The sequence below is a fragment of the Toxorhynchites rutilus genome, chromosome 3, assembly GCF_029784135.1.
Source record: "Toxorhynchites rutilus septentrionalis strain SRP chromosome 3, ASM2978413v1, whole genome shotgun sequence".
NCBI lineage: Eukaryota > Metazoa > Arthropoda > Insecta > Diptera > Culicidae > Toxorhynchites > Toxorhynchites rutilus.
Window position 1 is genome coordinate 315,844,791 of NC_073746.1, and position 15,018 is coordinate 315,859,808.

The 15,018-nt window shown below is 38.6% G+C and overlaps 1 protein-coding gene across 1 annotated transcript in view; it reads right to left on the bottom strand.

Moving 5' to 3' along the window:
- Positions 1-2,019: 2,019 nt before the first annotated feature.
- Positions 2,020-15,018, bottom strand: part of LOC129776278 (E3 ubiquitin-protein ligase MYLIP) — a 46,845-nt gene continuing 33,846 nt past the window's right edge. The window contains exons 3-4 of the mRNA XM_055781828.1: positions 2,707-3,261; positions 2,020-2,632 (exon numbers count right to left, since the gene is read on the bottom strand). Coding sequence (XP_055637803.1) covers positions 2,500-2,632; positions 2,707-3,261 — 688 coding nt within the window. The 3' untranslated portion in view covers positions 2,020-2,499. The remainder of the gene's footprint in view (positions 2,633-2,706; positions 3,262-15,018) is intronic.

Genomic DNA, 15,018 nt, shown 5'->3' on the forward strand with positions numbered 1-15,018 from the left:
TTCATTCATAATTTTTATTTTAAAGGTGTGCTCATTTCTACTGCAAACCCATATAGTCATGCCTACTCCCCCATTTCGTAATACGAAGCTCAATGCCGTCAATGCGGATAGCAGTGAAGTACGAATTCAATCAAAGTATGTCTTCGTTCGTATATTCCGTCAAGTTTTGTCGTTTCGACAATCGGTAAGTGTTTATCGTGTTTATATGCTTATATAAATGTAAAATATGCACAAAATAGCATGTTTGTTTTGTTTGTATTGCAGAAAATGTATCGCGATAACATTGTTCTGAGGTGCGGCACAATTTAATCAGAACTTTAATAAATCAAGGACAAACCTATAGACAAGTTCAGGAACTAACGGACTATACTATCAAAATGATAAGCAATGCTTCAAAATGTTAAGAGAGGTTTGAAACTCGTGGCCGGAAACGATGCACTCCTGAAAGAATTGATCGAAAGATAGATAGACTGTCGCATACTCATCCAACTTTCCCTTCTAATAAGATCAAAGATGAACTGAACTTAACTGTGAGTGCTGTTACAGTCAGACCGACGATTGACGGAAGCCAAATCTTATGCACATAGCCCTCGAAAGGTACCATTGTTGACCAAACGTAATGTTACGAGTCGCCTCAGGTTAGCTAAAATGCACATTGATTGGCACGAAGCAAAATGGCGTAATGTTTTGTGGACGGATGGGTTCAAAACAGTTCTCTTTGGATCAAAACGCCGTTGTCAGTATGTGACATCCACCCAACACAGAGTATCGACTGCAGTACACGATTAAGGCTGATGTCACATTAGGCGGATTCGCCGCCGCGGATATCGCGACGGTTTTTTTTTCTCGATATGAATTCGCTTCCAAAACCGCCCCGCTCTGTGTGACATGGCTCATTCACAATACACTGTAGATCCTCCGCTACGGTTTTACTCGCGGAATCCGCGGCGGCGAATCCGCCTAATGTGACATCAGCCAAAGACAGTAAAGCACGGTGGAGCAAAAATTATGGTATGGGGATGTTTTTCCTACAACGGTGTTGGACCAATTTACTGCATACCAGGCATCGTGGATCAATTTGGTTACATCAAAATACATAGAAATTATGTTGCCTTATGCTGTGGAGGAGATGTCAAGCAACAGGACAACGATCCGAAACATACGAGCAAACGCGCTAATATATGCTTCAAAGAGAGAAAGATTGAACTCATAGAGTGGCCAGCGCAGTCTCCGGACTGGAACCCGATTAAGAACCTGTGGGGAGATATCAAATGCGCTGTTTCTGAAGCCAAGCCGAAAACTGTGTATCAATTGTGGTCTGCAGTTCGCGATCCTCGGGTTGCGATGTGCGGCTTTTATTAAGAATAAAGGTTGCACTACAAAGCACTGGAGTAGATGATCAGACTGTAGAACAATTCCGACAACTTTCATTTTAATCCTGTTTTTCTAGTGTTAACAAGAATACTGCCTTTTTGGAATAACTGATAGTTTTGATAAATAATAAAATAAAACTTGAATCAAATACCATACTTTTGTTACGCTAGAACGCTCTTCTAATTTAAAATTATTAACATGTTTTAATTTTTAAATCACCACTGCTATTATTTTGAACACAACTGTACCTTGAAATTTCGATCGCTCACTTAGGCATTTCCTGCATCGAAATGCTCTATCACCCGAGATTGTCCGGATTGACAATATTTCTATCTCCTCTGCAATATTTTACAACAAACGTGATAGACCAGAGTCGAAGGATCCATTCGAAAAAACGACGTGGGTTTGGAAACCTCCGAACTGCTCAAACCTAATCAGTAGCTTCCATCCGGGTTTGACAGGGTTTAGTAGCATTCAGTATCCGCAACTTTCAGCAGGCGGTACTATACGACGGAAGCAATAAGAATAGTCGTTCAATGAAGCTTCGATAATCTTCGCTGGTAGAATTCGTTCGTCGCGGATTTCGGATATACCAGACCGAACTAAACTAAACGATCTAACATCAAATTATATATTTTTTAAAAGATTACTTCAGCACTTTCAGGTAATGCTATCTTACAATAATAGGTGTTTATACATTAACCATTCGGTAGCCCTCGGGGATTGAGGTCATGTAAAAATACTTAACAAAAATACTTTCATCGCTAAAAAAAATTGTCGCAAGCACTCGTTAAAAGCTGCGCGAATCATTCTTCCTCAGACACTTACCCTAGGCTCGATTAGATTAAATAGTTTGCATTGATGATTAACTACGCTCTGATATTATTTGTTTGTCGTTTTGTTTCACTTGATTAAAGTAACTTAAAATAAATATCACTTATGCTTTTCCGCATGCTTTGCTTGCTGGCATTACAATGAAAACAGAATCACAAACCCTCTTTTGCCGATGATTATGCTTCGAACAAACACTGCTGAAGAGGTTAACCATATAGAAGGAATCGGGTTCGGTAATTAAAGCTAATGGTAATGTGGTTGCAACTGCTGCCAAGCTGCTGGCTGGATTCACTAGGCGCTGATTGCGGAGGTGGAAGCCGTAGCAACCGCTGAAGCGGTTCTGCTCCGTGTTCGCAGCACCGGTGGCAGAAATGCCTTATTGACGCATTCGATGTTCGCCCGGCAAAGTGGGCAGCGATCACATCTGTAATGGACGGAGTGAAGGAATGGGGTTAATTTCTTGTTTTGTTTGCTGACATTTGGATCGTCGATACTCACTGGTCTGCACACTTTCGGCAAGCTGCGATGTGACCACATGGTAGGAACATGGTATCCATCATATTGTCGGCGCAGATGATACACGTGACAGCTTCCACTATCCTCTCCTCGACTAGTCGTTCCAGTTTGTTGGCCTCCTCGGCATTCTCGGCCAAATGTTGGTCGAGATTGCCAAGCTGCGTCTGGGGACACTCCTGCTGGACCTTGCTGATTTCGATACCTCGTGCGTGCAGAATGCGTCGCGAGTTGTCGTACACTTCGCGACAGGTCCGCTGGATGTCGAACACGTACCGCTTGCCGAGTTCGGTATCCTCGTTGAACATCGACACGATTGTACCTTTGAGATCACGAATGAACTGGGTGGTAACGATGGGCCGCACGGTTTCACACGAGTAGAACACGTGCTTCTCGGTGATGGCCCGATAGAGGCAAGCGGCGGTGCGATGGCTCGGCAGCTTCAGCTCGGCATTGGCTTCCCCGTGTTCCTCGTTCATGTAGGTCAGCCGGAACGAGCGTTTGATGGATTTGGCCGCCTTCACAGCCGTGAATGGAACACTGCAGAGAAAGGAAAATAATTAATCAAGAAACAACCGATTACCTTTGAGCAATTCCAAATAAAATCGACAAATGATAAAAAATGAGTATTTTTGATTCGAACGAAAGTTTGTATTCCGTTTAGATTGGAGGAAATGTGAGTTTTCCACAGCATTTGAGAATTTTTTGAGTCAAGTGTAACTATCGATATATCGATTTTAGTAAGAGAAATCTTTGATAATATATATCTCAAAAAATATGAGTCTTACCGAAATAGTGTCTTAGAAAGAGTTATAGAGTATTGATGTTAAACTGCGATAAGAATATATACATACAATATATAAAAAACGACCGGGACTTTCTTTTTAGAGTTTTTAAAAAATGCGTCGATTCGATTCGGTCGTCTAATTGAAACTGATTTCTTTATTCAATTAAAAATGGAATGGTGCTCCTGATGTTCTGCTGCTTCCGCAAATTTGTTTGTTGTTGACCGGATGTGTTCTGCTTACTTCGGCGGTTGTGTGCACGCGTGGCTGAGTTGTTGACGCCGCGATAATATCCAGGTCGCCGCTGGAATTTGATGGTGCGTCGGACTGCGATGTTTCGCGGGCGATTTTGCTGACGGTGTTTATCGATTGGGTTGTCTCGATTTGTGTAGGGCCAGAATGGGCCGTAACTGCTCCCCCTTTAAGATCGAGCCGTCCCGGTTCGATGGATCTGGTTGAAGTGTTTGGTTTTGGTTTGCATGATGTGTAACGGGTTTTCATAAGTCCAACTGCTATTGCTAGGAATACTACGAAAGTCCATGTTCCAAAAGTGAGATGCAATTGTTGTTTATGCAAGACTTCGAGCTTCTTTCTTGTTAAAAAATGTGCTTCCTCCAGTTTTTCGAGGGTAATGGTTTCATTGGTTTCTAAATGGGATTCGACAATGTCTAATCCGTTTAGTGGAATCATTAGAAGTGGTTCCTTGCCGGATAATTCAATGTTATTGTATCTTGTGTTGTTGATAGTAATAGTACAGTTCTGGAAGAATATTAACGCAGTTCCAGTAATGTTCCTGCTTGTCATTCCACAATTTGTGCTCAATGGAATATTGATAGCTCTTTTGACGATGATATGATTATCATCAATTCTTTCGACTTGTGGTTCGTTAAGGGACTCGACGAAACTACATTGTCCTGAGAACCCTTTCAGTAGCTTTGAGAAGCAGTTGTCTGCAGAGACGTTTATCAGCTCGTTTGATCTGCAGATGGTTTCTTCTTCGACTTCGTAGCAATTTCCAGTTATGAAATAGGTATCTTGATCGGAGATGATGGCTCTCTTTGACGGCAGTTTCAGCATTTTACCATTCTTCGCAACAGGTTCCAGAAGCAGGCGGGTGTAACTTGAACTTTTAAAACTAGGAATCATAACAATGAATATAATTTTTGTATTTTGAATTATAGCTGCTAATTCCAAATATTCGTATGTTTTTTCAAAATTGTTGATTGTAATGTTATCTTTTCTCAAGATATGTGTTGCTTCCACAATTTCTTCTGTCGTCAGAATGTTTCTTGGTATAATTTTAATTCTAGCTAATTGAATGGCTTCCGCAATGTTCTCTATTTGGTCTTTGAGTAAGTCTAAACTGAGATTTAGGTTGAAAATTTCCTTCAGTACATTGATTTGGTATGTGTTATTTTTTGTGTTAATTATTTCTTCTCTAGGCTTAATCAGGTTTTTTACAATTGCTTTATGCTGCTCATTTATTTGCTTAATTATAACATTTATTCGTTCTTGCACTTGTTTGTTAATGCGGACTTGTTCGTTATTCTCTGTTATGAGCTTATTACTTCCTTTGTATAGTGCATCAAGTTGTTCATTTATTTTAATTAAATCGTTGTTGTCCAAATTACCTGTAACTATTTTAATAGTGCTTCCTAACGCATCGAATAGTCCTCTTTTTTGTCTAGCTTTTGGTAATAAATTATCGTATGTTATTTGTATTCTAGAAAATTTCTGATTAAGCAATTCTGATAGATCTTTGTATTTGAAAATTTGTAAATCCTGAATTATTTTATTAACTTTTGAAAATGTTGGTTCGAATTCAAGCAGCTCTATTGAATGGAAGATTCTATGCGATCCGGTTCTAATTCGGGCTATACCTGATTGGATGGGGATGAGTCCTGGGTTATTTGTGAGGTCTTGAATTTGGAGAGATGAGCTATGGATGGATGGGGTACTATAAAGGAGGGTTACCAGCACTATCAGTTGAGTCCTCATTCTGTGAAAAGAGAAATTGGAGAGATTATTTTCTTTTCCTTTTTAGTTTGTTTTTGTGCAGTTTTCGTCCTTTGTGATCTATTATGGTTTTGATTCTGTTTTGTCGCACTACTGTTTTCTGAAATTTCGGTCTTGTCTTTGATTTAATACCTTGAGTAGTTTTGAAGATAGGTTCGTCTTCCTCGAAATGGGGTTCGTCTTCCTTATTTTTATTATTTGATTCCAAATTTTTCTTTGCTGTTTTATTGAGTGCTAAGGTAACTTCGTCTGCGATTTCCTGTCTGTTTTCAAATATTCTTTCAATTTCTACTGGTAGCCTTTCAAACTCTCTGTGCCCAAAGAGTATTTCGAATGGTTTCATATTGTGGCTTGTATGGACTGTTCGATTGTATAGATTCGTGGCTATCTTGTAAATTTCTTTTGTAGATAAGTCTTTATACTTTTCCCGAATGCATCGGAAGATTTCACTCAATGTTGAATGGAATCTTTCGACGATTCCATTGGTTTCGCTATGATCTGTGGGTGTGAAGTAGATGGTGGTTTCTAATCGTTCAAGGAGGGATCGGATTTCAATAGATTTGAAAGCAGGTTCATTATCACACACTATGTGTTTTGGTGTGCTGTATAGAGTCATTAATTTGACGAATCCTGCTCGCACATCTGGTATTGATCTGGATTTAATTGGAATTAAGGTAGCAAAACGGGAAAATTTATCTACGGCGGATAGGAATAGGTCGGGTTGTGAAATGAAAATATCTATGTGGACTATTTCAAACGGTTTGGTTGGGATGTCAGTTTTGGATAGTTTGATTTTGTATGGCCTTCTCTCGTACTTGTTTTCAAGACATGTTTCGCACATATTCACATAGCGTTGAATTTGTCGCTTCATGCCTGGAAAATAATACTGGCGTAAGATCTGGACTTGGTTTTCTTTAGCGCCGCGGTGGGCTCTATCGTGAGTTTTCCTGATGATCTCGTTCTGCTCTTCGGCGGTACGAAGATCTGTAAGGAGTTTTTGACTAATTTTTATCTTGAATGTTTTCGAGCGACTGAAATAATTTCTGTAGACTATTTGCAGAATATTTATCAGAGACTCGTCGCACATAATACAGTTAATCTTCTTTGGATTCATATATTCCTTGAATATATCTAAAACCCTGACTACTGTGAAATCCGTGCGAGTAATTGTTCGTCGATGTACTCTAGGGAATACTTCTTCGTATTCTGTAGAGTCATTCGTGCCTTTCTTCAGTATAATCTGATTACTAAAGAAATTGATCGGCGATTCGGTTGACGTAATAAATTCGCTATCATCGGTGTCTGCGGAATGACATGTTCCGGACTCTGATGATGTGTCGTTTACGTTTATTTCGTTGGTCTTGATTCTTGATAATCCGTCGGCAACAACATTTTGTTTGCCCGGACGATACTTCACTTCGTAGTCGAATTCCTCGAGACGGAGCCGCCATCTGACCATTTTGTCGTTCGGATCCTTCAAGCTAAACATATATGTTAACGGTTTGTGATCCGTGAATAAGGTAAATTTCTTTCCATACAGGTATGGGCGGAAATATTTGCATGCCCATGATATTGCTAGGAGCTCTTTTTCTATAACCGAGTAGTTTTCCTCGGTTTTAGTCAAAGTCCTCGAAGCAAATGCAACGGGTCTGTCTTGTCCGATTGGTCCTTGCGAAAGCACGGCCCCAATTGCAAACTTATTCGCATCCGTTGTGAGTACGAACGGCTTACTAAAATCGGGATATTGTAAAACGTGGCTACTAGTGAGCAATGTTTTACATTTGTTGAAGGCCTGAATAAAATCATCGGTGTGAGAAACGGTGATTTTTTTTGTATCTCCTTTGCGGAGTTGTTTAGTTAAGGGTTTTACTATTCTTGCAAAGTCCCTTATGAAGCGCCGATAATAACCAAGTATTCCCAGGAATCCTCGTAATTCTGTTTCGGTTTTTGGTATGGGCCAGTTTTTTATTGCCAGAATTTTATCCGGATTGGGTTTAACACCTTCCGGCGTAACGATATGACCAAGAAAACCTACTTCTTTACGTAAGAATTCTGACTTGTCCAGCTGAATCTTCAGATTGAACTTTTGCAAGGCATCAAACACCTTTGTCAAATTAGTTGTATGTTCTTGTAGTGACGTGGAAAACACTATTATGTCATCCATATACACCAGGCAAATTTTGCCTACTAGGTCACGTAGCACGTTGTCCATGACTCTTTGGAAAGTAGAAGGGGCATTCTTCAGTCCAAAGGGCATTTTTACGTATTCATATTTGCCATATTCTACGCTGAACGCAGTTTTAGGAACATCCTTTGGCTCTACCTCAATTTGGTGGAAACCGGATGCAAGGTCAAGTGTAGTGAAATAATTACATCGTCCAAGTCTATCAAGAACTTCGGTGATGTTCGGAATGGGATATTTGTCGTCTATTGTTTTGCTGTTAAGCTTCCTGTAATCGACGACTAATCTCCATTTCTTCTTCCCAGAGGCATCCATCTTCTTGGGCACAACCCAAATAGGAGACGACCAAGGGGAGTTTGAAGGTCGTATAATCCCTTGCTCCAATAGCTCTCTAATTTGCCTTTGGACCTCCTCCTTAAGATGGTAGGGGTACCTATAGCTTTTAGAGTGGATAGGGATATCGTCTTTTGTCTCGATGTTATGTTTTACCACATTGGTAAAACTAAGTTTTTCAGGTTTAAGGTGAAATATTGAATGATAGCGCTGAATCAATTGGAACAGCTTTTTCTTCTCTTCTTCGTTCAGGTGATCCGTCCGAAGCTGGGAAAATAATTCACTGCTTCTGGAGTTCTCGGTTGAATTATTTTCGGAAGAAATAAATTCAAAATTATTCAGTTCCGCGTCAATATTTCGGGGAATTTTCACTTCCACCGCCTCCCTACTGTAATTAGTTATAATGACATTTGTTGATGTGATGTGATGTGAACAGTAAAGTCCAGAATGAATTTTGACAAATGGATGAATTTCTACGTCGTTTTCCAGTAGAAAATCGCCTTCCTCAAAACTTGTTCCTATTTTTACTATTTTTGTTTCATTGGAATTCAAACAGACAGAAGAAGGTTCGGGATATTTCCTAAACATTTGGACAGTGGTAGAGGGGAATTTTAACTCGTTCGTTGTGGTTAATATATCGATTTTAAGTTCTTGGAGTGATTGGTAGCCAATCAGGCCGTCAAAAAAAGGATGGAACTCAAAAACGTGGAAGGTGAGAGGTTTTGTTTGTGGGATAAATGGGAAAGGATTAAATTTTGTGTATCGATTTATAGTGTGGGTCCCGCTAACATTCCGAACCTTGTGTGGTTTACTATATCCGCAATATTCTATGTTGATGTGTCTGGGGCTAATATAATTTTGATTTGCTCCAGTGTCAATCAAAAATTTAAGGGGTCCCTTGGATGTATTTATTTTAATATATGGGATAAAATTACTCATCTGCCTATCTGAAAGCTTTGAGCTAGATGAAAATTTAGATCATCTGTAATTTCGTTTTCCTCTGTTTGTTCATGGTTGTCTTGTATTGCAGTTGTTTCATCCGTTTGCGTATGCGCGAAACGGTCGTAATACTGAGCATCTTCGTCGTAATTCTCGTTATACTGTTCTTGTTCGTATGTGCCCTCGTGATAATTAATCGGCCTCTGCTGTGGCCTGTTCATATAATTAACCCGCCTCGATTGGATGGAAGGATCCACTTCCATCGGTGTGGGTTTGGGCATGTGCATTGCTCTCGGCGCGAAAACGTTTTGGTAGGTCTGTTGATAATTCCGCGGGGGAATCTGCGGTCTGTTAAAATTATTAGCATTTGGTGGGGGACGAAGAGGTTGCTGCAAATTTTGGTGTGGATAGTTTCTATGTTGAGGTTTAGGGTATGAGTTTATTTGTTTTGGTATGAATGGTGGTTGTGGTTTGGGTGGTCTGTGAAAATCTGGTTTCGTCAATCCGTGTCTCATTTGGAAATTTCTTTCCTGCACGCAGGCATCAAACGCCTCTTTCAACTTTCTAGGCTGACGGGCTCTCACGTTACCACCGATCGGTTCCCTGAGCCCTGCTAAAAATAGTTGTAAAGCGTTTTCAGTGTGAGTGCGGATGCGATCTTCTTTCAAATCAGCATCTGTGGTTGAAATATTCGTGTGGTTCACGAGCAAAGATAATATTTGCTGAACCGACCCGAAGAACTCTTCAATCGTTCCAGTTTGCTGCAACTGGAACAGTTCTCTCGTTAATGTGACCGCATCACGTTTATCGTTGTAGTGTGCGATCAGATTATTTTTCATGTCACTCCATGTCAAAGGAGTACCGTTTATCTCTAAAATTTGGTCTGCATCACCCGTGATTTTCGCACGTATTGATTGCAGCCACACTTTCTCGAATGGGGTATTTATCATGGTATTAAGGAACGGCATTAGATTTTCAACCGCTCTAATGAACGCGTGTAGTTTGACGGGGTTACCGTCAAAACAAGGCAGTTCCTTTATGGCTTGAGGCGTTTGCATCGCCTTTAGCACTTTTTCAGCCCTGTTGAACATGTCAACGGTGGACTGAATTAATTCCTCTTCAGGAATGTTGGTATTGTTAGTTTCTGTGGGGTTCATTTTTTTTTTTTTTTTTTTTTTTTTTAATAGTATTTGTTATTTTATTTATTTTAAAAGGGGATAATGTTTCTTTTAGTTTTAATAGTAGAATTGCCACTCACCTCAGCTCCGCTCGTAAACCGCAAGGGAGGATCTTCTCGGATGATGTGGGGGGGGGATGCGCCTGGTCTCTTTTTTTTTTTTTTTTTTTTTCCGGTGAATTCGTTGTTAGCACTGTGTTTGTTCTATCACTTAGTTCGGTCCTAAATATGACAGTTCATGCACAGATTTTGATTATAATTCACTATGTTTGTTCTATCACTTAGTTTAGTCCTAAATATGATAGTTCGCGCACAGGTTACTACGAGTATCTAAACTTGATCACTACGGAGAGAAAAAAAAAAAAAAAAAACACTTAGCGCATCCTACCGACTGCGCCAAAAACGACCGGGACTTTCTTTTTAGAGTTTTTAAAAAATGCGTCGATTCGATTCGGTCGTCTAATTGAAACTGATTTCTTTATTCAATTAAAAATGGAATGGTGCTCCTGATGTTCTGCTGCTTCCGCAAATTTGTTTGTTGTTGACCGGATGTGTTCTGCTTACTTCGGCGGTTGTGTGCACGCGTGGCTGAGTTGTTGACGCCGCGATAATATCCAGGTCGCCGCTGGAATTTGATGGTGCGTCGGACTGCGATGTTTCGCGGGCGATTTTGCTGACGGTGTTTATCGATTGGGTTGTCTCGATTTGTGTAGGGCCAGAATGGGCCGTAACTTATATAATAATTTGTAATATCTAAAATACATATTTTTAATTTTTTTAATTTTTTCACTTTATCTGTTTCTTTCTAAATGCAGCCATTCTCGAGATATTTAAAAAAATAATTCTAATTTATTTTCTAAACTAGCTACTAGCTATTTTCTAAACTAGTAAATTAGCTGACCCGGCAAACGTTGTTCTGCCATATAAATCATTTCTAGTGAATATTTTGACCGTTCAATAAAAAATAACTAATGTATTGAAAGTGTGTTTAAATGTTTTAAAGATCTATAAAAATAATCGATTGTGATCGATGAAGGAAAGATTCCACGTGGATATCGAGCAGATACGTGAAGGTTTGACCGTGTATTGCATTGACCGTGGGAACATGAACTATGACATACAGTGAAATGGAGCGCTTTAGACGGTGCCGACGAAAAATTAGAAAAAAAACTCATAAAATATTTTTTTTATTTCAATATTTTCTATTATTGTAACTGACATGCTTGATCTCTTTGATGTTGAATGTAAAGTGAAAAAAATAATATATTTTTGTTGTAAAATGGAAAAATAACATGAAGAAAGTCGTTTTTAATATGGACGGCCTAATTTATAAGTGCTGGGTCCCATTCATGCTTTTTGGAAAAAACATTTTCCATCTGCCATGCAAGATGATAAAAGATTTAGATCACCATGTAGGTAATGTACCATGTTTGTGGTAACAATATCGAACAGTCATCCATATTCCGGAATCCGATTGCTTTGAATCTCGATCGGATCATACGATTAGTATTTTGAATTCTGAAATCCAATCGACCTCAATACATTCGTGCTATGAAATGTGGCAATCTTGCCTTGGCGCAAAGTAAATATCAAAATAACAAGATGAATCGGAATTGGGCTCGCGATCTATCACACATGAAGGTTGAATATGGAATTTAGAATATGATATTGGTATTGATCGATTGTATGTATATATATTGATTTGTATGCGTTTCATGCTGTAAATTAGGATATGATGATGTCCGTCGTTATGTTGTACACCACACATTGCATTCTGAATTGAAAAGAGTGATTTGGATGGGAATTAGGATCGGGATGGATTGGGGAATCTATTGCATTTCACACTTGCTCAACATTCGCGCTGTCATTTTTTCATTCATAATGTTTGTTCTAAAAGCGTGTTTATTTCACCTGCAAATTCATTACCATTTTCGCTTCACAGAAATAGCTCAATGTCGAATTGCATGGCAAGGCTGCCACATTTGCACAACTCGATTGAACTTGAATATTTCAGAATACAGGAGAACAGTTGATCAGTAGATGGATCTGGGATTTCCGAGGAAATTACTCTATCCTAAAAACTAAAAATGTGTGTATAAGGTCCTTGCTGTTTTCATTCAACTCAATACATACAGCAAAATGTTGGACGGAACACGTGTAATTTTGTAATGGAGGCTGTCGTTTGAACAAAGGCTGTGCTGGTGTTGCTCTTGATAGCGTCTCGCAAGTGAATGTATTCTGTTGATTGTGTCATAGGAATCGTAGTCGTTCGCTCTCTACCTTTGCGTATATGTTGACCATGAATTATTGGCACAGCCGGATTGTTTCAAATGACCTGTTTCCATCACCCGCCACGATTTGCTTTAAAAAAAATCGACGCACAAGTCGTAACGATTAACGTAACCATGTTTCAACTGATGCACATGAACAGAGATTTCAAACATATGTAGTGAACCTGCCAATTCATTTGTCGTGTCTCACGGATCATTCTTGCAACTTCTTGCTTTACAAACAATTTAATACATAGTCTTCAAAAAATAAAACACTTTTGAGTAATAATTACAGTTGAATAAAAAAAGATGTTATACGTAGGTGTTTTTTTCCCGTTTATTTATTTATTAGGCTCATTAGCATTTTAGCTGTAACAGAGCCAGGTTTTTTAAGTGTGTACATGTACATATGTTTATGTTTCTATAAATTGTAAATTATACAGTAGTTAGTAGTAGCTATTTAGGCGCTAAGTTTTCTGTTCCATTACATTATGGTAAATTACAGAGTAGTAGCCATTTAGGCGTAAGCGTATTCTATCTGTTCTTCCATTGTTCAGCAGACCGGACAGCGGAGACAGTTGGTATTGATCATTGTTGGGTTATTTATAGAACAGCAGCCCGATGTTTCTTGCAGAGCAGAGCAATTGTATGGATGAATCGATCTTTGTTCCACCGTGGATCGATTTCCATCGCTGATGATGGTTGCGTGGACGTAGTTATTCTATAACAACACAAAGATGGTCAATTGAGGGCCCTGAGTTTGAACTCACGATCGATCGCTTGGTAAGCGAACGCGTAACCAAGTGGCTACGAAGACCCCCTATACTTGGATGTTATTTGCTGCGAAAATGTAATGAAACCTGTATCGTTTTTATTTAACTGTACATAATTTTTGGTCGCTAAGTAAGAGTAAGCATTATATAAGCGCGGACCGGAAAGCTTTTTAATGTAGACTATCATGACAGTTCTCATAAACAACCTGCAAAGCTCCCAGTATATTTATGTGGATTTTTTATCTGATTTAGCAAAAAGTAAAAATATCAGGAAAAATCAGGATCATTTTATAAAAATCAGGGAAAATTGAGCGTTTGTCAGGATATCAGGGAGCGTGCCAAAAAGTCTGGGAAATCCTGAAAAATAAGAAAGGTTGGCATCTCTGGGAATAGGGGTGAACTTTTGTGATATTTGTATTTTTTTAATCCAAATTTATGCAAGAACTACAAAAACAAAATTATTCAGAAAAAAAAATTCTTGCCTAGGACCACCCAAATCGGTCTTAAATATACAGTAATCGGTATCCTAGCGGGATTATATATATTTTACGACTTATTATCACGTCTATCAAGTTTTTTGAGTATAGTTTCATTGAAATCGGCCGAGCCGTTTCGGAGGAGTTCGGCCACGAACATCGAACATATATATATATATATATATATATATATATATATAGTGATGATAGGCTCTTTTAATATGTTTGTCGTTTTTTTATTTTTTATTTTTTTTATTCTTTATTTTTGAGACTTTCAGCCTCCTGGGCTGGTTCGTCTCAGATATGTTTGTCGTGTTATACCGCCATGTTCAAGAAATTTCATGAATTTACTTATAATTTTCAACAACTTTTCCAAATACATCGTTATGGTAAAAATATATGTTTAGGAGTTACGTTGAAAGCCATTTCGAGACATGTGGGTCAATACAAAACGTAGCGATAATGTTTTGACGTGGGACTACGTCTAACCGGAGTATATGGGGGTGAAATGAAAACCTGAGCACAGAACATGCAGGAAAAAATGAAAGATTCCGAATGCTTATAACTCGAACATTTCTTAATAGATCGGAAAGATGTTTGCATCAATTGATAGGAAATATTTCTACGAGTCTATCACAATTAATAAAATGTTATTTTGCATGAGATAAACAGTTGAATAACTGTAAAATGTTTCTCTTTCAATTCTCTTTCAATATTCGATTAATCGAACGAATATTTATTTCTCGAAATAATCACGTATCACGTTGTCATTCTGGTCGCGTGATGTTAGATGTTGGATAAAAAAAAATATATAGCCTAAATCTAAGCCTAAAAATGCATTAACCTTGAGAAAGATTCCTTCTTTCATTAATCGCGATTACAGTGACTATTATTCGATGTATTCATATTTTGATTTCAAATTATTCGATACAAAACTAATCGATTATAACTTCAGATATTCGACTAATTGAATTAATCGAGCGATTAACCGACGTCTCTAGGGAATCCTTTTTGCAAATATACATGCAAGTAGGGGGTATTTTTGTTCTCACCGAGCTGTGTTTCCCTAACACGGACTACAAAATCAATGTGCCTGGGAAATAGAAATATGAATATAAATAGAAATCGAACAGAAATAGAAAAAGAAATCTGTTGCATCGAGAGTAACAGATGCATACATTGTCCGTTTTGTGGTTTAAATTTGTAGTATCAATTACAATTCGACAGTCAGTCAGCTAGCAACCAGTTACCGGCAGCAGCGATGGTATCCATTCAGCATTAAGATATTTCCGCCGAATCAAAAGCGGAGGAAGGAAGTGGAAAGGTCCCACGTCTCTCCGGTTATG